Here is a 22,259-nt window from a genome sequence, read left to right as displayed (position 1 = left end):
AATGCTTCAAAAGTGAATATATACACAGGACTAACAACAGCACATAAACCATCCGTAGCCAGAAACATTAGTGTCACTGATTTTGATTTCGGTGACGCCGACTTTGATTTTATTGACCTCCACGCCGTCTTGCGTAGCACCCCAGACAAGCACATATTCCTAAAATGCCTATTACAAGTCCGAGAATCAGTGCAATGGCATCCCCAGCATCGAATGCAGATACAACGGGAAATATTGCCGATAGAAGCAAACTAAAAAAGACTACACTTGCCACCTGTACGTCCGCCATCTTGTCCTGTCATGTGACTGACATGCGGTTACGACTAATACACGGATTGGGAAGTGGAATATGGCAATCGCAGCATACTTAGAGTCCGGGTGGGTACGAGTTTTATCTAATATCCACACACTCGCGCCACCGTACGTTGACATTAAGCACTAAAATCATGGAGGTACACCGAGTGGCTAAATCTCGAATTTTCGTACTATTTTGACAACACTAATGGTTCTGTAGAGGAAGCTACGATAAACTGAAACATGGCCCAGTGTAAGCAAACTGCCCACGAGTTTATACAAGACGCGTTCAGCCCTATGGTCGCCGTTTTATGTAGCCACGATGCCGAGCAAGTTTGCCAGAAAAACAACCTGTCATTCGTTGAAATGACACAACCCTTCTGTAGACTAACGCAAGAAGGTACGTTTACACACATGGACCAAGATCAATGATTGCACCATTTATCATTTTTTATAGGCCCCGGTGGGTGTGTGCAAGTGTAAGGTTGAAGAGGTGAAAAAATGTAGTGTAATATTCAACCCCCCGAAGAGACGATTTACGCCAGTCCCAAAGGCAAAGCACGCCAACAACCATGTTCATAAATACGTCTACAACTAATATTACGGTCATTGACAAATGATAACCAGCTGGTCAAGCATTGAAAATTATGATTATTATTAGAAATGTGAATAGGGTTTTCATTCCTGCACTTTTTTTGCCCTACGATCAGGCCTATAATACTAAATTCAGTCTGACTCAGAATACCATGCGTGACCAGGGCAGGCACAGGCTTTTAATGCTGCATTCTCTACACATTCACTGAATCATTGCCAGCCAATTATGTATTATTATCATATAGATAATCTTGGATAGAATAATCTGGGAGTATCGGCTTTTATTTCAGCTCACATGAGAGATCCAGGAAACCTGACCCATACGATGCAAAATTTACGTATCGTTATGAAAGATATGAACACGTCGGTTCCACAGCCGACCTTGGCTCGTAAACTAATGAGTGAAGCAGTCGGCAATACTCAACCGCCCTCTAGTGACGGTAACCATGGAAATATTATATCTGTTGGAAGTTATGATCTTCAAATTAGTAGTAAGTTTATTCTGTTATCAGGAACGGGGACCGGTTTAACTTTCACGATATTTCGAATTGAATCCAGACTGAATCGGTTAAATTGAAGTAGAAACTTGGAATGAAAATTTGGCTCATAGTGAAGTAAAAATTTCTTTTTACTTTTTCAGGTTCAACTCCTTGGTTCGAAGCGTACCGAGAAACTTTCCTGCAGGTGGCGTTTCCATCAGAACACGAATTCGTGAGACACTTCCTTGCGTGTATCCTTTATATAAAAACATAGAAATTCATTCCTAACCATGTACAACGGTACCTTCCTGAAGTATTTATTATAATTCATTATCCATACAAAAACTATGACCATAAATTCTTTAACCGACAATGTACAGGTATATTTGTGGTGACTTCAAGTCATGCCGATCCAATGGATCAATTTCAGAAATTGTCTCAACAGCAACATCAACAACAGCATGGTTCCTCGAATAAACTGCCGAAATGGTTTTCTCCTAATATTCTCAAATATTACGTACTACTTCATGATGTCGTTGATGGGGAAGAATCCAAGTAAGTAATTTAGATCACTTTGATAACAAAGACATTCTAATCCTGAATAAGTAATTTCTGCGAATACCGCCGGGACCTATGGATTCTCAGACATTCAGCACCAAGGTCTCTGGTGATTCAAATAATTTAAAATCTTAATTTTCCTGCTCGTATAGGACGAACTTGCTTCAATCATTATGTTATTTCTATGCAGAGCTGAGGCAGTTTATCAGAGCATGAAAAGTATGTACGGAGCGAATGCTTGTCACTTGTTACAAATCAATTCTCGATCGTTGACCGCGGCTGAGAATATGAAAGGTGAACTGACTCAGATGCCCGATCCGTGGTGTCAGTTTTTACCCAAGCGTATTAATTCCTCGGTGAGTGTTGTAGTAAATTTCGTATTATCGAATTCAAAATTCAATGGTACTGTAGATGGCGATACAAAACCATCGGAGGCGGATCCAGAAATAAAGAAAAGGCAATTTCGGATAAAGCAGTCATGTCATTGAACAAGTGGGGTCCTTCTATCTAGGGTTAGATATACCCTAAAAGATGCAATTTTTGAGAGGATGAGTGTCAAATCTATAGGTTCTGTCTCTGTCTTAACAAAAAAGGCAACCTTATAGGAAGGCAGGGGTCCAGACCCCTGAGACCACCCCCTAAATCTGCCCCTGAGCATACAACAGTGAAATTGATATTCTTGACTGACATATTTCGATCGTTTTATCGTTTTCCAGGATGCGATAGATCATGATTTCAGTTATAGCAATCAACCGTTGGATATGTTGACGTCGATGCAAAGCAAACAGCCGGTACCGAGTAGTCGACCTGATATCTCAAATATCGAACCAGCGTCAGAAGCAACTGAAGGTAAGAATTACCTGATAGCAGTTTGTTTCGTAGTCAGGGTCCCTATGACACCTTGGATGCCTTAAAAACTCCTAAATAGAATACGTTTTTAAAGGTTCTTGAAACTCCTTTGATTTTTAGAAAAACATAATTTGAAATTTGTGTCTAGTTAGATGGGGAATCAACAAATTGACTGCTGTTAAGTGTTTCAGTTTTGGATAATAATTTCCTTCTCTTACAGATTTCATCGGTCAGCCAAATAGTGTCGAGGTAATAGACCATCCTCTCGCTCGTACAGAGGATGACCAATCACCTGTTTATACGACGTTTTCAGACAACTTGGCGTCGTTACGAGACACGAATCCGCTGTCGAATTCAATGATTTCATTAACCGATCGAGCACGCGCTTTACAGCACGGAATGTGTTTAACAATCAGCGATCACGATCGTCTGAGAATATTCATCCACGAGTTCATTGTACGAGGTTTAATTCCGTGGGCGGAAAGATCTATACGAGTTCTCAATGAACAGGTATGTATGGAAATAGAACTGATCACCCCTTGATAAAACAGGTTTCCTACGATTTCTTATAAACTCATTTTAAATAAATAATGATAATAATATGTGTCTTATATAGCGCTAAATCCAGCCAGGCTGCTCAGAGCGCTTTACATTTTTTAGCCCACTTGGGACTTAAGTCCCAGCGGGCTATTGCGTTCACTTTTCGTCCGTCGTCCGTCCGTCCGTAGACGGAATCCAGTTATTTTGGGAAGTTTTGAAGACGCTTCAAGGTAATGTCTCGATATTTGGGTTACACATGTATCTACCCTAGACACATCTTCAGCCCAAAAACTGGCCCTGTCAGAATCAAGATGGCCGACTGGCAGCCATTGTTGTTCACCAAAATCAGCACTTTTTACACATTTTTGAACTTTTTGAGGGAAATTTTGAAGACGCTTCGATCAATTACCTTGATCTTTCAGATAAATGTGAATCCCCCCAGGGCCCATCAACATAACAAAAATTGGGTCGGTCGGACTCAAGATGGCCGTCCTATGACCTTTTTAGTGCCCAAAAATGTTAATTTTGGCCCGAGTCCTGTAGCTTCCTACTGGTTTGCCATTTCTCATTACAATTTGTGATGGGTATTCTTTGGAAAGGGATGTTTTATACCTGAGACAGGCATTTTTCATCAGCCAATTATGACGCAATTGGCGGCCATCTTGGTGTCACCAGTACTCATTCGTAAGTTGGAAAAAGTTTTTCCACATTATATTGATACCTAAGCGTATTTTGCTACCACAATCAATTAGAAAGTTGTAGCTCATAACGTGCTCTATGATTGTGGTGAGTTTCAAGGTAATCGGATTTCGTATATGGCCACCAGGGGGCGTTGAATAATACAATATCTTAGCATTTCTTTATTATATTCGTATCAATGCATATTTTGTAACCACAATCAATTGGAAAGTTGTAGCTCATGACATCATCTATGATTTTTGCGAGTTTTAAGGACATAAGTTTTTCTATATGGTCACCAGGGGGCGTTGAATAGTAGAATAACTTAGTATTTCCTTATTATATTGGTACCTAGGCATATTTTGTTACCATGATCAATTGCAAAGTTGTAGTTCGTGACATATTCTATGATTGTGGTGAGTTTCGAGGTCATTGGGTTTTGAATATGGTCACCAGGGGGCGTTGAATAGTAGAATGACTTAGTATTTCCAAATAGTAAATAGTAATAATAATGGCAAATAGTAAATTGGTAACAAGGCATATTTTGTTATCACAATCAATTACAAAATCGTAGCTGCTGACATGTTCTATGATTTTGGTGAGTTTCAAGGTCATTGGATTCTGTATATGGTCACCAGGGGGCGTTGAATATTGAAATTGTTAGATTGTTGAGCATTTGAAACCACTTCCCAAGTGGGCATGGTGTCCCTGGACCCCTAGTTGATATTATTACCCCGGCCAATTTTATACTCTAACATGTATCAGTCATCTCTCCCTGGGGAGAAGTAACACCGAGCAGCTAACAAACGCTCAGGAGTCGTCTATCAGGCCAGGTACCCATTTACTCCTGGGTGGAGAGAGGCAATGAGGATAAGTGTCTTGCCTGAGGACACTACTGCAATGTACGGGGTTCGAACCCATGACCTGGCTTCCCAGAGTCGAACGCTCTAACCGCTCGGCCACACCGCTCCACGGAAAATGACTTTAAAGGCGTTTGAAACTCCTTTAATTTGAGCGAAACTCCTTTAAGATTCCTTAAATTTTGAGGAATAGGCGATTAGAAATTTTAGAAGTTGTATAGTAGACTATGCCTATGTTGGTACAGTTAGGGCCAGAATTTGTTGCCCAATTAGGCTGTTACCAAATAAGAAAGGATAGGAATTTGGTTACAAAATGGCTTACAGTTTACAGTACTGATTTAGGAGTCTATTGTAATTGGGATATGAGAGTAATGCAGACACTTCCTTCAATTTTGAATTCTTTAAAACTCCTTACCGGTATATCCAGGAACAACTGATCTGTAGGGACCGCGTAAAATGTCTATGCCATCCCTCGCTTTTATCCTTTTACTGGTCTACATAGCAGATAGATTATCAATCTTTATTACCCTTGAAGTAAGTAATTGTTTTATCTCGTTGCAGTTGATTTCAAGAAAAGGTATTCATCGGTCCTTCTTTAGTGCAACGAAAAAATGGTTTGGTAGCAGTAAGACGCCTCCGGGTCAACAAAGTCCTATGCAAAATACTACCGTAGTGTAAGTATTTCTGGCCAACTGGAGTTAAATGTTCAACTTCACTGGTCAAGTAAAAAGAAAAATCAACCTTATTTAATCCATATCACTGGGGAAAGAGCTTTTGGGTAGTGCAGATTAAGTTAGTTATTTATGGATGATTAGATAAAGGAAACGTTGAGTGTCTGGACAAAAAATAAATTTAAGCTGTTAAGTCTGGAATGCTGTTAAGATGGAATGAATCATAGACTCAGAACTGTCCATGAACAGATCCAGCATTGTTGAATGAAGCTAGAGACAATGACATTGATGGAGTTTCTCATAATTCCCTCTGACCACATTATCTTCATTAGATAAAAAACCGATTGTACATATACAGAATAAGCACTTATAAAATTGGCTGTATTTTGATGTTCTATTTTCTCCAGATATACTCAGGAAGCGCCAGAGCTTCAGATGCGTAGATTTGCAGATTTAGCGTTCATGTTTCAACAGTATGAATTGGCCTATCAAACTTACCACAGTGTAAAAAGAGATTTCCAGAATGATCACGCTTGGCTACACTTTGCTGGAGTCATGGTACTTAAATTTATTTTATTGGAGCTTTGCATTTATGGCATACTATTCCTCTGTGCACATGTTAAATTTCATGACTGAACTACAAATAGATGATCATTAACTGCTCGTAAAAAAGGACAGTTTTCCCTCCCAGTTCTCTATAGTAACTGTTGTATTCATGTTGTAGGAAATGGCGTGTTTAAGTATCTTCATGCAAGGCAGCATTAGTCAACGACAGTATCCAAATCACTACATGGATTCTAGTATATCGACTTACCTCAATACGTGCAAGTAAGTCGTCATGAAAGTCATCCCTCCAATTAGCAAATGTCCTAATCAAAATGGAGGTACAGGTACTTTTCTGGACGTATTTGTGGCGACACTACTTGTTTATTATACCATTTGAATTTTTTTCACCGCAGGTCGCCTCAGTTTGCTACTAGGACAACGTTGATGAGTACAGAGGCTTTAAAATCACGAGGACTCTATTCAGAAGCAGCCATGCAGTTCATAAAAATGACGAGCGAGGTAAGTCTTATACTTGGAAATAATATAATAACCAAATTAATGGTCAACAGAACAATCTCCTTCAGTCTTGTACAAAGGCATTTTGGCGGATCTCAATATTGTGTTTCATGCTATTCATCATCAACTCTTTACCATAGGATGCAGATTTGAGGAGTGCCTTATTATTGGAGCAAGCAGCTCATTGTTTTATCAACATGAAAGTTCCGATGGTTCGAAAATATGCCTTCCATATGATCCTAGCTGGACATCGTTTCAGTAAAGCTGGCCAGGTAGATTTGGAGCAATTAAGTTGATACGTATCTCGCTTACGAGAGAAATCCCACAATAACGAAGCCAAGATTGAAAAATTCTATATCAGAATGATTATATTTGAGGAGCGACGTTTCGGCTAACAACTGTTAGATGCTGATGATGGCTAACAGTTGTAAGCCGAAACGTCACTCCTCAAATTTAATCATTCTGACATAGAATTTTTCAATCTTGGCTTCGTTATTGTGGGATTTCTCTCGTTATCTTCATACACAGATATTGTGTCTCTTCTCGTCGTATCTCGCTTGGTCACAATTGTATTGATTTTTGATATTTTGATACTTTTGTTCTTGATTTTTCAGAGGCGACATGCATTACGGGCATATTCACAAGCTTTGCAGGTGTATAAAGGAAAAGAATGGACCCTTGCTGAAGTAAGTGTAAATGATATTAGTTTCTAGATACACCAAAAAGAATCCTACCTAGATATATCTATATCTAGGGGGATATGGTTTTGGTTGTACCACCATTTGTGTGAAGTTTGCATTAACGTGATAAGATGGCTGACTGGTAGCCAATGTTTATGATGTTTCCCTTAAATGTAATCTTTGATTTGGTTTTGCAGGATCATATAAATTTTACTCTTGGGCGACAGTCGTTTAATTTGAAACAACTAGAGAATGCCACGGCTGCTTTCAAACATTTACTAACACGCGAAAGTCATCAGACACCAGCTCAACAGAATGCCTTTCTTCGAGAATATCTCTTTGTTTATAAGGTACGTAATTCTAGCAGCTATCTTGACCTACATATTTCCTGCCAACTGTTCAATGATTGTGAGGGACGAATGAATGAATTGCTTATCGTCTAAAGCTTGACCTCTGTGCATGTCTGTTAGAGTAGTTGTATTTGATATTTCAGCAACTGATGGCTCAGTCATACGGAGAAGGTATAACTCTAGTAAACGGTGCATATCCTCAACTTCCGCTTCCACTGATAGATGATAACAGTCCGAAAGTTCTTCTTTCGGCTTGCAGATCTGAAAACATCGAGGAAAGTATGTTTCTGAGTAAACCAACCATACGTTTATCCTCGACTCTGTATTGTGGATTGTATAGTTTTGATTATATTTCCTGGATTTTCAGCAACTTATATTCAAGCATCGTCAGTTACGTTTGAAAATGTTGACACTGAAGAATCGACCAATTGGCCGATCCTGGAACAACTGTTACTGATGTCTGCAAATAATGGCACTGTATCACCTGTATTCAAACCTACTGTTCATTGCTATTCGAATAGAACAAATAACAATCATAGTCCAACTGCGGTGGTTGGAGGTAAGAAAAGAGAAGAAATACATCATTCAGCTAATTCTGTTGGTCAAATATGTCAAGTTGTCAAATGTCAGTCTTGCAGTAGCTAATCCTAAAGTTTGAATAATTTTTCATCTATTTTAAGTGGAAGCTTGAAGTATGTGTTTAAAGAAATCTAAAATTTTAAGATGCCTTGGGAGAATATAGCAAACTTACAGATGATAATGAGTTCATTTATTTATTTTACTGTTTTTAGAAGCTGTTCAACTGGAAGTGATGTTACAGAATCCATTAAAGGTAGCGTTAGTTTTATCAGATGTGATACTGCTGTGGAAATTCCAGGTGATGGAATACGGTGAAGAAAAAAACCAACAAAACCCGAGCCTTATTCTTACAAATGAGAAAGAAACAAATGTGAAAGTAAGTCTAGTATTACCTTCTAAACCTTCTCACTTTTCTCTCGTTTTAGGTTATGATTATTTACTGGTACTGTGGCTTAGTGTTTGAAACTGTTATTATTTTTCAGAGCTCTTTAAGCGATGAAGTGATAGAAACTCAAGTCATTCCTGAATTTATTCTACTTCCTATGGAACGGAAACCAGTAAGAATCCATGACTGTAATAATAGTGGGATTTAAACTTATACCAGTAATCCATTCTGCATCTCAGAGTGTGGCTATTCTATTATCAATAACCATACTCTGTACTCATACAACTGAAATCTGGTTAGCTTTATTGAACTTTATGGAAATGTATTCTTAAATATTTAGATCCATCTAACTGTGATTCCTAAGCAAACTGGTGAATTAGGTATAACCGGTATAGCCTATAATCTCGGCTCTAGTACTCAGATGATTCAGTTACCCGCTGATAGTCCACTCATTACTAAACGACCGAGTTTCATCAGTACGATATCTATACGTGGAAAGAGTATCTTAGAAGTGCAGGGTCCTAGATTGAATCAGTCGAAAACGGAGAAAACAAGTAAGGTCTACGGACCAGACTGTCGCTTGGATTTAATCATAGCTCCTAAGATGCCCTTGCTCGAGGTAGGTCGTTCTGCAGCAAAAGTAATATGAGGGAGATCACTATTATTACCACCGTATGTTGAAGCATTTTCAGAAGATAATGATCATTGATTTATTGCATTCATTTCAGGTGAAATTTCATCGTTTTCCTGAATCGATGCTGTGCGGAGAAATCCGACTGGTTACCGTCGAATTTGAAAACCGTGGACAAATATCCTTGCATAAATTAAAAGTGGCTTCGTCTGCTCCGGACTTTTTCTCATTCGGCACGCCGGATATGGTATTGGACGAGGTATCTGTTTATGATACAATACCGCACAGCATCAACAATTCCAATAGCGCTGAAGAATTCGTCGTACAAAAGAAGGTTGTGTCGCATGTAATCGAAATTCTGTTACCAAACAATGTGCTAAAGCCTGGTGCGAAAACTCTACTCCCAATGTGGATACACGGACCTGTTACTAGTGCAATACATAAGATTGATTTCCTGTTTTATTATGAATCCGTAGAAGAAAATCCTTTATACAGGTAATCACAAAACTGTTGATTCTGTTAGACCCTTATTCTCTTACTGTTCATCTGTCTGTCTTTCAGCTTTGTAAATAGTGGGTTGATATAGATGAAACTTGGGTATAATCTTAGTATGGGGATCTAGTTATGCAGTGGAAAGAATGCGCCTAGCTGCGGAACTAGGCACTAACCACTGTTTTTCAGTGACATGACCTTGAAGATGACCTCGTAAGTGAGGAACGGAGTCAAAATTCAAAAAGTTGTCTTGAGAAAATTTAGCTATTGGTCCTTGATGCGGCAAATCCAAAATGCAATTTGAACTAATGCATGGTGATTTCGGAGTTCGAGCTTGAGTCTGAGAACTGTTGTCATCAATGGCTTGTTTCAACACACAGTATTGCAAAATTGATTTATTCCATTATTTTCTTTTTGTTTGATAGTTATCGTATATTACGTCATACAGCGACCATTGAGACGTGTGCCTCGTTACAACTGACAGCCGTAGCACAACGAGCTTGCTCCGCCGAGTCTGATACGGACAGTAAAAATCTTAACACACTCATTGTTAAAGCCGAAATAGAAAATCTGAATCAGGTAAATTAGAATAAAGGTATTCGGACCCGTACAGCCAGCCACGTCTTAAGAGGGGTCTGATTTTTCGTGAAAGTGAAATTTTGCACTTGCCTAAGGCATGTAACTATAGGCGTCCCGGGAGTGCTCCCCCAAAATTTTTTGAAAAAAGATGCAATGAGAAAATTTCATGGCTTCTGGCGTATTGGAGTGAAAATGGAAGAAAGATCATTTTCCTGCAATTTGGTCTTTATGCTTATTTTGAAGGAGAACTAACATACCTTTCTGGGCATTGACTAATCTGACTAATTTGTGTTGTTTTCCAGATTCAAGATTCCACAATAATCGAATTCAGTATTCTGCAGTTATCTTGTGCAAGCCAAATGTGGGCGCTTCATCATTTAAGCACTAAACAAAACAGTGGTAAATATAGTTTAATGTACTTATGTTGTGAAGGGTACATGGCTTTCTTCCGATTACTGGTAAACACTGAATGCTATTTGTAGATATTAAAGTAAATCCTAGGGAAAGTATGATGATGTCTTTCAAAGCCCATCAATCCGAGAACAACTGCGAAAATTACAAAGATGTTGTATTTACAAATGTTACATTTGACCAGCATCAGGTATGTATACAATCCCTTACAGTTTTCACGTAGTTCCGCATTTGACTCTTTTAAGATTTGAACTTTAAACTAAAGTTGGCATATCTATCTTCATTTTCAAGAAGCAAATCTAAACAACAACTGAGGAAACATTTTTTGTGGCATTTGCATTTATTTTTCAAAGATTCACAGTGCTGGTGTCCCATGTGCTGACTTCTACTTCCGATCTATGTTCAATCCAACTCTGCCACCTTGTGATATGGTATCTCTATCGAACTCGGTCATCCATTCACCAGATGGACTAATGCCATCTTTGGACGAAACAACACCTCAACAACAACTCCGAAATGCTGTATCGACAAATATGACGTTAATTGCATTGTGGAAGGTATGTATGATGTTCTGTTATTCAGATCTACTTAACTAGAATTCTGCATTGACAGGTAGAAATTGATTTGACGGGTTTATGTCTCCAGAATCATATTCTATTGTCGGTTTTCAGGCATTTGTAATATCAGATACAGGGGAATCTATCACGTTAAGAGGACAACATCAAGTGACGTTAGATACACTCGACACTGTGCGCATTTCACAGCCTACTTTACAGGTAACCCTTCAAAAGCCTTGATTCATGCACCAACATTGTAGAGAACTGAATTTCCGCGATACCACCGTCTCTACGGGCACAGAAAATGCTTCAAGTGGTTTCCACAGAGTTTTCGCCAGTCTCATTTATATGTAGTTTGATATGCTTTGAAGTGAGATCGTAACATTTTTAACTCTCTGTATATTCTTAATTTGTTTAGCCGGCTGTAGAACAAGCACCAGTGAAGATCATCAAACAACCAGAACCGCCACCAAACCCTATACCAGATTCTACAGTAGTCACTCAACTAGTCAAATATGATATCAATTGTGTACAAAGATTATCGCACGACTTCAGGAAAAATAGGTAACAACAAGAGCCAAAGATGTGTATTAAAACTGCAGACCAAGATGAATAATTGAAGTATATTTTTTCAGGCTTTGTATAATTCCGGTGAGGATATTATTACATAATTGTTCACATCATCTGGTAACTGTGGAACTTGACACCAGCAATAGCGAAAATAATGATAGGTACAATTTCTAATTTTGATAAGTAAGCCTATGAACATAGAACATGTTTTTAAAGGTGTTATTTTATTCATATGTTTCAGTCGTAACGAGAACACGATGGACGGATTTTATCATCCACGAGGCTGTAATCAATTCGTGTGGCTGTGTCAAACCGGCAATCATTTAACTCTTGGCAGTCAAGGCACTGAGAAATTGGACCTATTCGCTGGATTCAGTCAACCGGGTGTTTATAACTTGAGTCAATTGCAAGTAAAAGTTTCTGTTAGCGAGTTGAATATGGACTTTGTAACGCAGAAAACTGCAGCACCAACGTTAGTGGTCATCAATCGCGATACATCAGATTAGATTGCGGTAAACGGTTTTGCTTTCGTCTTGGATTAAACTTAAATTCGCGTATCTTGGATTCTTATTGTTTATAACACAACTGATGACTGAATACCGAGCTCAGTCAACAAGACTTCACCGATTATGTCATCAATATAATGTGAATGTCAGTTCCTAGCCCTAGGGCCACTTTTAAAGTGAACTGAGACTATATGTAAGTTAAATCTGACGTAAGTTCTGTTCTGCTGTGGAGGCCAGTTGCAGTCAAGGCTTGGATTTACTGTATTAATGTCCTAACAGGAGGCTGTAGATATTTTATAGGAAATGAACTTATTTTGGCTGTAATCTGACACGACTTCTTGCCTCGTTAAAAGAATAACCTGAACTACTGGTACAATGTAGATAGGAAATGCTGTATATTAACGAATTCCTGGTGTATGTCAGTTGAGTCATGAATGCGGTAGATGTATAAAGCTATCATAATGATGGTAATAACTACCATGGTAAGAATAAAATGAGAAAAACATTGAAATAACTGGTAAATTTTGCTCTCTTCCCACGTTGAGTAGATTTAGTACCCATACAAAATGAGCCCAAGTATTATATATGGATACTATGGCGATTTTATAGATTATCTGTCAAAAGACGTTATCTTTCAAAAGACGTTGCAATATTAGTAGTGCGTACGTTGATTTAATAGCAGAAAAATTCTATTTGTGTTTCATTCTTTGAAAAAACTAAAGAAATTGTAAACGTTTCTAATGAAAGAACAGTATACTGTTAGAAATTAAATATAATTAAAAGAAATTAAGAGTGATGGCTATGTATAGATAGAATGTTTCTTTCACTCATAGTGGGGCATCATCTAGGTGTACAAGGTTTAAAGGTTGATGTCACCTATTGCAATTAATTGTGTATTATCATATACGGTCTGTATATTTTTGAGTTTTAATGTGCAATATAGGATAGAAATGAATGAAAGATTTCTCGACATTCGCTCTGTTGATAATGTATAAAATGATATATCGCTAGCATACTACTGCAGGCATCGTGACAAACCAATGATTTTACATAAAATAAATAATTATTGATTATACCATAAAATCATGTTTCTTGAATTGCTTTACAAGTTTCTGTAGGAATATGGCGATCTTAGCTATGGTTTTTTGAAATCATCTGAAATGGGCCGATATGGAAAATTCGTATATTTGGCCGACTCTGAACTCTAGAATCCTCCTAGCCTTGGCTTCGGCAATATTGGTATGTACAAGCAGCCTGTTGGTTGATATCGCCCATTACCCAAATTACATCCTCAGAAAATAGAGGATCCAATAAAGACTAGGGCTAGTAGCATTTCACAGAAATATGGTCCAAATCCAAAAAATGGCTCAATATAGTTATAGACCTTGGTTCACACATCATTAGTAGCAAGATTCATCTTCATTCTATTTAAAGTGGATGGACGGAGAGAGAATATTTTAACCTATCAGCTTCACTGACCATTGGTCACAGCGGAGATTAAACGCAACAAACATAACAAATAGTTTTTATTATCAATATTATTTCTTTTCTTAAATAACAAAAATCTCTACATAAAGCTTATCATTACAATTTAGAGGTTGGATCGTTTAAATCCTTTCCAGCAATTTGACCATCTGGAAAGTCGACATTCACGAACAATTGTCCATGGGCTGGCCACTTAGATTTGGATGCAAACGTGTATCTATGCTTTCGTTTATCCATTTTATTTCTTTCCTCTAAAGTACCACTTACCACTTCCACTGGTTTTTCCGGTTGATTAAAGTTCGGATACTTTGGATATAACTCATCCCCTGAAAAATATGGACATGTAAATGAATGACCCCACCATACTAATACTAATCTTCACGAATGCTCGAATCAATAAATCATTAGTTTAAAGGGAACTTGTCCGACTTTAAAATATTTCTCGCGTTATAGTGTGGGATGGTCAATCTATCGTCATAGAGTTTCTATACATGTTACAATTTCACAGCGCAGAAAATAACAGTAAATATAAATCCGAAGCAAGTGGTTTTATATGAAAACGTACCCGGAAAAACATGCATATATGCATTATCTAACTGGATAGGAACTGGATATATTCGCTGGCAGCCGTTTGAACTTCGTTTAACGCTAAATTCCAGCATCGATTCCATGGAGGGAAACTGCCATAATCTCGACAACTCGTATACTTGTGGCGGAGCTAAATTAACCTGGCCTTTTTTGAAGTTTCGAAGCGCTTGTTCAGGATCATACCACTGAAAAATAAACACTGATTATTCAAGCAGCTGCTTTACTGGTAACAAGAGAGAAGATATGTGATTCACCTAGTTGTTGGTTATAATTACCTCAAGCATGGTCATTTCCTTCTGATCTTGAACAGCATCGAGTTCTGTATCCGTAAAACATAAGTAGAATACTGTATCGAATCTACGTTTTACGGTTATTGGTGTCAACCAATTCGACCATTCTATCAATCCAAATATATCGGGAATGACCTCCAGTTGTTTGCACATGTTAATAAACTCAGCTCCGTTATCATGGACTTTATTTCTCCATTGTTCAAGTAAATTGGGGCTTTCAGGTTTGTAGACACGAACAAACCGGTTTTTCGGTGCTGAATTGGTAAGATCCTGAGATTGCGGTTGAGTTTTCAAGCTTTTCGCGAATAAAATTCCACTTTCTTCAAAAGTTTCACGAATTGCACATATCCTGTAGGCGATTTCACTCAGCACGGCTTCATCGAAGTCCGTGTACAGTTCGATGCGGTTTTCATTGACGATTGTTTTCAAACGATGGCTGTTCGAATCGAGCATATCCAAACCACTTTTCTCGAAAATCGGTATCCACTCTTCTGAGAAGTCGGCAGCATCGATAACACCGCCTGGAAAAACATACTGATTCGCAAAACTTTTGCTTTGTCCACTGCGCTTGAGCATCATGATCTCAAAATCATGATGACGATTCGGTTTCATGATCCCACTTGATGCGCTGTTGGAGGTACCATTATTTTTTAGACCGCCTCTCTTTGCGATAGATGCAATCATCAATGTGGCAGCAGTCCTCCAAGGACGTTGAAACTTCGCAGCTATCTGCATGGTCATGTTTCTATTTGGAAGCTATTTACTAAGTTAATTAAAGTTACAATCGTTGTCAGGTTGTCGGTGTTCAGTGTTGGTGGTGTGGTTCCAAAGCTGTCTGTCTGGCGTGAAAATATCCACTCAATCGTGAAACTATAAATCACAGTTTCTTGATTAGTTTCTGTTGAACTTGGTTGGTGTATAAACATCAATTAGATAACATAATTATAAAAGATGGGCCAGTAATAACACACTTACTACGATAAACAGATTAATTAAAATAATTTTGACAGAAATCTGGCATGAATTAATTCAATTCAATTCAACGGAATGACAACCTCCACACGACCTTGAAACTCAAATATTAGCTCTTTATTTGTTATTTGTGGCTTAAAACTGCTTTCACACTGAGTATTCAGGTATTTATGCGTAATTTTTAGGTCTTCATTATTAAGTTCTAATTTCTTACGTCCGAATGAATTCTTATTCAATCTCCACAAGATGCGATATTTATGAGAAATAAGGTTCTCTAAACTCCATCATACTAATTACTGCACGAAACAGATTTCGTATATACTACAGTCTAACTCCAATAACCTGATTTGGCCTTAATTTATTGCTTAGATAGCCCTTAGCCATACATCATATGTTTAATGTGGAGTTCTTCTTTTAGGCATACTAATTCAAGAGCGAGGCCTCTTCCAATCATCATGGATTCTGGTAGTGAAAAGATTCAGTATTGTATTTGTAGATCAACAGATGCCAATCGTTTTATGATGTAAGTTTAGTATTTAATTGTGCTTCATTCCTTGCTAGTAACATCCTCGTTTGCCAGGGTTTGATTGTCAACCTGCCATCACAAACCCTGGCTGCAGACCATTCAGTGGTCTATTACGTTGCTCAAGATTTCTTGGGCGGACAGGATGCCACTCAGCGGCCACCAGTCCTGTCTATGTGTTTAGCCAATCAGATGCCTTGTTTCTTGTTGGCAAATTCGCTCCGTCTATACCACGGATCTGATTGGCTAGATATAAAGACAAGTGGCTGCTGAGCGGTAACCTGTCCCACCCAAGAAATCTTTGACCAATGAAGGATCTGCGGCACGGGTTTGTATCGTAATCAAGCCCTGGTAAGGGAGGATAAGTAAGTTACCATCATAAGTGCTAATTTGATAACCAGATAGACTTAATATGGGACTTCTGGCCAATTTGGTTTGAGATTTACAAATGATATGAAATTTAACCGCTCTTGGGTTACTGACTACTTAGATGAGATTTACGTATGTCTCCTTCAGCACTGTGGTACCACTCAGTGCGGTGCCAGGTCATACCCTGCTAATCTCATAGTAATTATTGTTTCAGATGTTGTGATAACTGCGAAGAATGGTATCACGGAGATTGCATCGATGTCACACAAAAACAGGCAAAAAATATCAAAATATTTTACTGCGGGAGCTGTCGAAGTAAGCGACGTTATTTTGCTTCATTTCTATCCCGCAATTTTCGGGGCGAGACGTATTTGAAATGTATGACATATCAAGGTTTTATAGATGCTTATTAAATTTCGGTTTATATAGATCGAGACAACAGCTTAGTTATCAAGTACAAAATGAAGAAAGCTAAAAGATTCATTGAACCGGAAAGGGAAACTAGGGTTAGTTATTCTTGCATTTTTCCTCAAACGAATTCGAAATTCAGAAAAAAATCTGTATGATTTTTGTGAACTATGCTGAGATTCTGTTATCATATCTTAAGATAAAGATTTCAGCTGCACAGAATTTTCTAGAAATTGTAGCGTTCTATGCTTCATAGTTACTAGTATAGTTATTTGGATATTAGTTATCGATGTTGTGATAGATATTTCAATTGTATTCAGTCTGCAGCCAATCGTAAGAAGTCAACAAGGCGATGTGGAGAATGTATTGCCTGCCATAGAAAGGTCGATTGTGCACGATGTGACTTCTGTAAGGTATTTCAAAACAAACAGAATGATAATACAAACAACAAATCATAGAAATATAGTTAAGGCGATAAACTCCAAGATATCTCAGTTTCTGGTCTGATCATAAAGTTGATATTAGTTTTGTAATTTTACGCATCTTTTCAAGGATATGAAAAAGTTTGGTGGTCCGAATAGAATACGACAAAAATGCCGATTAAGACAGTGTATCAACTTCGTAAGTATGAGCAAAATATTTTTAATTCTAGCTATGGGTTTTTGTTGGTTTCAATTTTTTTCGCATACATGGTAAACATATTTTTTCCATAGCTTCTCATTATTTCGCATTTTTAGGGAACCCGTTTTGCAGCTACTGTAGTACCAACAGATTCAGAGGTACTATAACTAAAAACCGACGATGTCTTGTGTTCATGAATTAATTTTTCCACACCAGCAAAGCTTTTCTAACTCATCTTAATGAGATATCCTTCGTTATAATAATCAATGTCACTAGTAAATATCACTCATTGCAATAAAAACATGAGAAAAAGGTTGAGTTTGACAAAAAAAATTGATCAATATCTGCAGGTTTGATGAGTTAGAAGTTTTTTCAAACAATTCAGACCACAGTTGAAATTTTCTAGTACTCAGAATATTGTTAGTTATGCTTTAAATATTTCTCTAACCCAATTTTGCCTTTTTTCTCTCGTTTTTAGCCCACTTGGGACTTTAGTCCCAGCGGGCTATTGCGTTCACTTTTCATCCGTCGTCCGTCCGTCCGTTGTAGACGGAATCCAGTTATTTTGGGAAGTTTTGAAGACGCTTCAAGGTAACGTCTTGATATTTGGGTTACATGTATCTACCCTAGACACATCTTCAGCCCAAAAACTGGCCCTGTCAGAATCAAGATGGCCGACTGGCAGCCATTGTTGTTCGCCAAAATCAGCACTTTTTACACGTTTTTGAACTTTTTGAGGGAAATTTTGAAGACGCTTTGATCAATTACCTTGATCTTTCGGATATATGTGAATCCCCCCCCCCCCCCCCGGGCCCATCAACATAACAAAAATTGGGTCGGTCGGACTCAAGATGGCCGTCCTATGACCATTTTAGTGCCCAAAAATGTTAATTTTGGCCCGAATTCTGAGTCCTGTAGCTTCCTACTGGTTTGCCATTTCTCATTACAATTTGTGATGGGTATTCTTTGGAAAGGGATGTTTTATACCTGAGACAGGTATTTTTCATCAGCCAATTATGACGCAATTGGCGGCCATCTTGGTGTCACCAGTACTCATTCGTAAGTGGGAAAAACATAATATTGATACCTAAGCGTATTTTGCTACCACAATCAATTAGAAAGTTGTAGCTCATAACGTGTTCTATGATTGTGGTGAGTTTCAAGGTAGGCCTAATTGGATTTCGTATATGGCCACCAGGGGGCGTTGAATAATACAATATCTTAGCATTTCTTTATTATATTCGTACCTATGCATATTTTGTAACCACAATCAATTGGAAAGTTGTAGCTCATGACATCATCTATGATTGTTGTGAGTTTTAAGGACATAAGTTTTTCTATATGGTCACTAGGGGGCGTTGAATAGTAGAATAACTTAGTATTTCCTTATTATATTGGTACCTAGGCATATTTTGTTACCATGATCAATTGCAAAGTTGTAGTTCATGACATGTTCTATGATTGTGGTGAGTTTCGAGGTCATTGGGTTTTGAATATGGTCACCAGGGGGCGTTGAATAGTAGAATGACTTAGTATTTCCATATTAAATTGGTAACGAGGCATATTTTGTTATCACAATCAATTACAAAATCGTAGCTTCTGACATGTTCTATGATTGTGGTGAGTTTCAAGGTCATTGGTTTCTGTAAATGGTCACCAGGGGGCGTTGAATATTGAAATTGTTAGATTGTTGAGCATTTGAAACCACTTCCCAAGTGGGCATGGTGTCCCTGGACCCCTAGTTTATTATAATGAGACTTCATATTTTGATTATAATTGATGTATGAATGAACAAAGGAACCTAAAACAAAGTGTCTCAGTAAATTCTTTGCTCTCACGAGTTTGATATTGATCGTCCGGCTTATCAAGTTAGATGTTATTGTTTATTGGTTCTTCGTTCTATCATCAATTTTGTTTGGGAATTGGTAGCACAAAAATTTAACATAAAGACAATAACTTGTTTGTGAGACTGTTATTAAACCTATAACTTCTTACTAATGTGTGTAAACTAAGAGGTGTTCAATAGACAGTTTAGAAGGGTTTCCTGTCTGTTCAGCTGTTGAAACTATTCTTCACTTTTTCGGTTCAAGAAATGTAGGGCTTGGGTAAAATGAGTTCTTCCTTTTCATTTCCAAGTGAAAAATCAAATCATTTTGTGTGTAGTTGGATGAACACGTGTATGTTTTCTTATCCTTTCACACTCCTTATACCGGTAATCGAGTAACTGCTGCTGAAATTGTATTTTGATCTAGTCAACTGTATGGCATTTTTGCTAACCAGGCGATATTTTTCTTTGCAGGGCTTACTTCTATCAGGACACAAAATTTCATCGAAATCTAAGAAGGAGAAATCATTGGGATTATCCTCTGCATCTGATTCTGAATCAGTCAGTGATTACAAACCTCCTGGGTAGGTTTTTATGCTCAAGAACAACTTCGGTGTCTCCATTATTTTCATGAACGGGGTACTGGATACCGTGTGTGTGTAATTGATTCTTTTACAACTACTACATGTATTCTGAATATCTTTTGATGGTTCTTGCAGAATAATAGATGTAGATGAACAAAGCACTGATGATGTATTACTTGATATATCGATGGAATCGTACGGAGGACAATGGTCGTCTACTGCGCTATCGGACAACGCCAAAAAGAGTCCAAGAAAACGATCATCTAAACCTCACAGATCCAGAAAAACCAAAGTAGTCAGTATAGAATGATTTCTGTTTCGATCGAAAATCTACCGTACTTAAATTCTATAGAAAAGCATTCTTTTCGCGTATTGTATTTTTGATGTTTTCAGTCAAGACCGAAAGCACGTCATTTATCTAATCGTAAAGACATTGATTATGAAGAATTGGATCGATCATTTTTCGAAGACGAAGAAGAAGAGAAACAATGTTACGGGCCGGGTTGTATCAATGTCGCGCGAAAAGGATCAAAATATTGTTCAGATGAGTGTGGCATGAAATTAGCTACAAAGTAAGTCGGTGATTCTAATGTTTAATCCAGTCAGTCAACAAAAAGTGTATCAACCGGTTGTCATTCATATTTATTTCCTGATCATTGCAGTCGCATTTATGAAATCTTACCTCCACGAATTCAAAACTGGAACAGTACTGCTTGTTTGGCAGAAGAAAATAATAAAAAGGAGCTCGAAAAAATTCGCAAACTGCAACTCGATGCCAGACAGAAAATAGGAGAATTAGATATGAAACACCAAAATTTAGACGCTCTAATCGAACGTGCTAAACATTCAACTATTACACCAGAACCCGATGTAATGTTCTAGATTATGTTTCACAAGAAGAAATAGATTCCTGATAACTTAGCTCTTACTGATGATTTTATATTGGTTTGTTTATAGAATGGCGATGAACCAGATGAAGCTGAATTAAGTATTTATTGCGTCACCTGCGGTCATGAAATTAATCAAAAAGGGGCATTAAAACACATGGAAAAGTGTTTTGCTAAGGTGAGTTAATATTTAGGGTATTCCAATACGGCAATAATGTTAAGATTGAAAGTAATTGAAATAATTTGAGAATTGGTTTAGGAGGATATTGCAACATCTCATTTCTTTTGTCGTTCTCTGCCTCGTCCGAAGTGGTATCTATATTATGTGAAATCTTGTTTTTTCTTGCAGTATGAATCTCAAACGTCATTTGGCTCGATTTACAAAACACGAATTGAAGGCAATTCGATGTTTTGTGATTATTACAATGCACAACAGAAAACCTACTGTAAACGTCTCAAAGTGTTATGTCCTGAACATTCCAAGGAACCTAAGGTAAAAAACATTCTTTGAAGTTCTTATGTAGTGAATGTGCGAGAATTATGGGATTTCTTCAAAATTCGAGGAGTTAAAATTTTTTATGAAATTCATCTCTTGTTTTCTTCGCAGGTACGTGAAGATGAGGTGTGCGGATGTCCATTAGTAATGAATGTATTCGAGGAAACTGGTGAATTCTGTCGGACACCGAAGAGAAAATGCGGTCGGCATTATTGTTGGGAGAAATTGCGAAGAGCTGATATTGATATGGAACGAGTCAGACAGGTAAATAAATTATTTACTGCTCAAAATGATAGTCTTAATTACCGGTATTACTAGCCCAATAATATATTGGTTGAATCTTTAGTCTTCTCGGATTGAGAGACCTCGTAGTCATTAGTGGCCAATTATAACTCCAAAAATAGCCAACTCCACTGAGAGTCAATTAGGTTTAGTGAAACGAGGAGCGCGTGAACTGAAGCACTCATTCTTGTTACTTTGTTACACGATTGTTTGTCTATTTTCAGTGGATCAAATTAGACGAGTTATTCGAACAAGAGAGGAATATACGTATGGCAATGGCTAACCGAGCTGGTGTACTCGGCTTAGTACTAAATCAAAGCATAGATCATGATCCGCTTAATCCAATCAAGATTCCCGAAAGTATTAGCATATGAATTCTTTTCGAAAATATCAATTTGATTTGAAATTCGTTTGACACGCAAATGTTGTTAGTATGTCGTTAGTTGTTCATATCTATACGAGTGTAAATAAATCCTTTTATAAAGTCGATTTTTGGGCTTTTCTTTGGCATTTTCCAACGTTCTCAAAAAGGACATTGGTTTCCATCCAGATCTGCTTCACCTGCACCTAAGAGACAAATGGCAGTCATTTCAAAAACTATGAA

The 22,259-nt window shown here is 37.7% G+C and overlaps 3 protein-coding genes across 4 annotated transcripts; 2 read left to right on the top strand and 1 right to left on the bottom strand.

Moving 5' to 3' along the window:
* The first annotated feature begins 424 nt into the window (after positions 1-424).
* LOC141901768 (trafficking protein particle complex subunit 8-like) lies at positions 425-13,360 on the top strand. Its single transcript, XM_074789217.1, has 28 exons — positions 425-694; positions 1,179-1,379; positions 1,529-1,618; positions 1,748-1,922; positions 2,116-2,281; positions 2,642-2,774; positions 2,995-3,284; positions 5,414-5,526; positions 5,931-6,081; positions 6,248-6,351; positions 6,483-6,588; positions 6,726-6,857; positions 7,200-7,271; positions 7,463-7,615; positions 7,759-7,894; positions 7,983-8,174; positions 8,407-8,570; positions 8,677-8,751; positions 8,920-9,198; positions 9,308-9,705; positions 10,128-10,281; positions 10,584-10,680; positions 10,764-10,882; positions 11,046-11,249; positions 11,364-11,468; positions 11,668-11,813; positions 11,885-11,980; positions 12,061-13,360. The coding sequence occupies exons 1-28, from the start codon at positions 538-540 to the stop codon at positions 12,323-12,325; spliced, it is 4,473 nt and encodes a 1,490-aa protein (XP_074645318.1). The 5' UTR covers positions 425-537; the 3' UTR covers positions 12,326-13,360.
* Positions 13,361-13,895: 535 nt separating this feature from the next.
* On the bottom strand, positions 13,896-15,714 carry LOC141901777 (acyl-coenzyme A diphosphatase NUDT19-like). Its single transcript, XM_074789237.1, has 3 exons — positions 14,674-15,714; positions 14,376-14,583; positions 13,896-14,136 (listed from the first exon to the last, which is right to left on the bottom strand). The coding sequence occupies exons 1-3, from the start codon at positions 15,427-15,429 to the stop codon at positions 13,910-13,912; spliced, it is 1,191 nt and encodes a 396-aa protein (XP_074645338.1). The 5' UTR covers positions 15,430-15,714; the 3' UTR covers positions 13,896-13,909.
* A 36-nt stretch (positions 15,715-15,750) lies between these two features.
* LOC141901775 (CXXC-type zinc finger protein 1-like) lies at positions 15,751-22,137 on the top strand. 2 transcript variants are annotated; one of them, XM_074789234.1, is made up of 15 exons: positions 15,751-15,824; positions 16,079-16,183; positions 16,767-16,867; positions 16,982-17,058; positions 17,281-17,373; positions 17,513-17,581; positions 17,698-17,739; positions 19,881-19,990; positions 20,126-20,285; positions 20,384-20,562; positions 20,653-20,860; positions 20,948-21,055; positions 21,227-21,370; positions 21,485-21,637; positions 21,880-22,137. In XM_074789234.1, exons 2-15 carry the CDS (start codon positions 16,116-16,118, stop codon positions 22,027-22,029), a joined length of 1,662 nt encoding a protein of 553 aa, XP_074645335.1. In that variant the 5' UTR covers positions 15,751-15,824; positions 16,079-16,115; the 3' UTR covers positions 22,030-22,137. The 2 variants fall into 2 exon arrangements, with proteins under 2 accessions (XP_074645335.1, XP_074645336.1); XM_074789235.1 differs by lacking the exon at positions 17,698-17,739.
* Positions 22,138-22,259: the final 122 nt, after the last annotated feature.

This window comes from Tubulanus polymorphus, chromosome 3 (genome assembly GCF_964204645.1).
Source record: "Tubulanus polymorphus chromosome 3, tnTubPoly1.2, whole genome shotgun sequence".
Taxonomy (NCBI): Eukaryota; Metazoa; Nemertea; class Palaeonemertea; order Tubulaniformes; family Tubulanidae; genus Tubulanus; species Tubulanus polymorphus.
The sequence above is the reverse complement of the archived record's forward strand: the minus strand, read 5'-3'. Positions and strand labels throughout refer to the sequence as shown.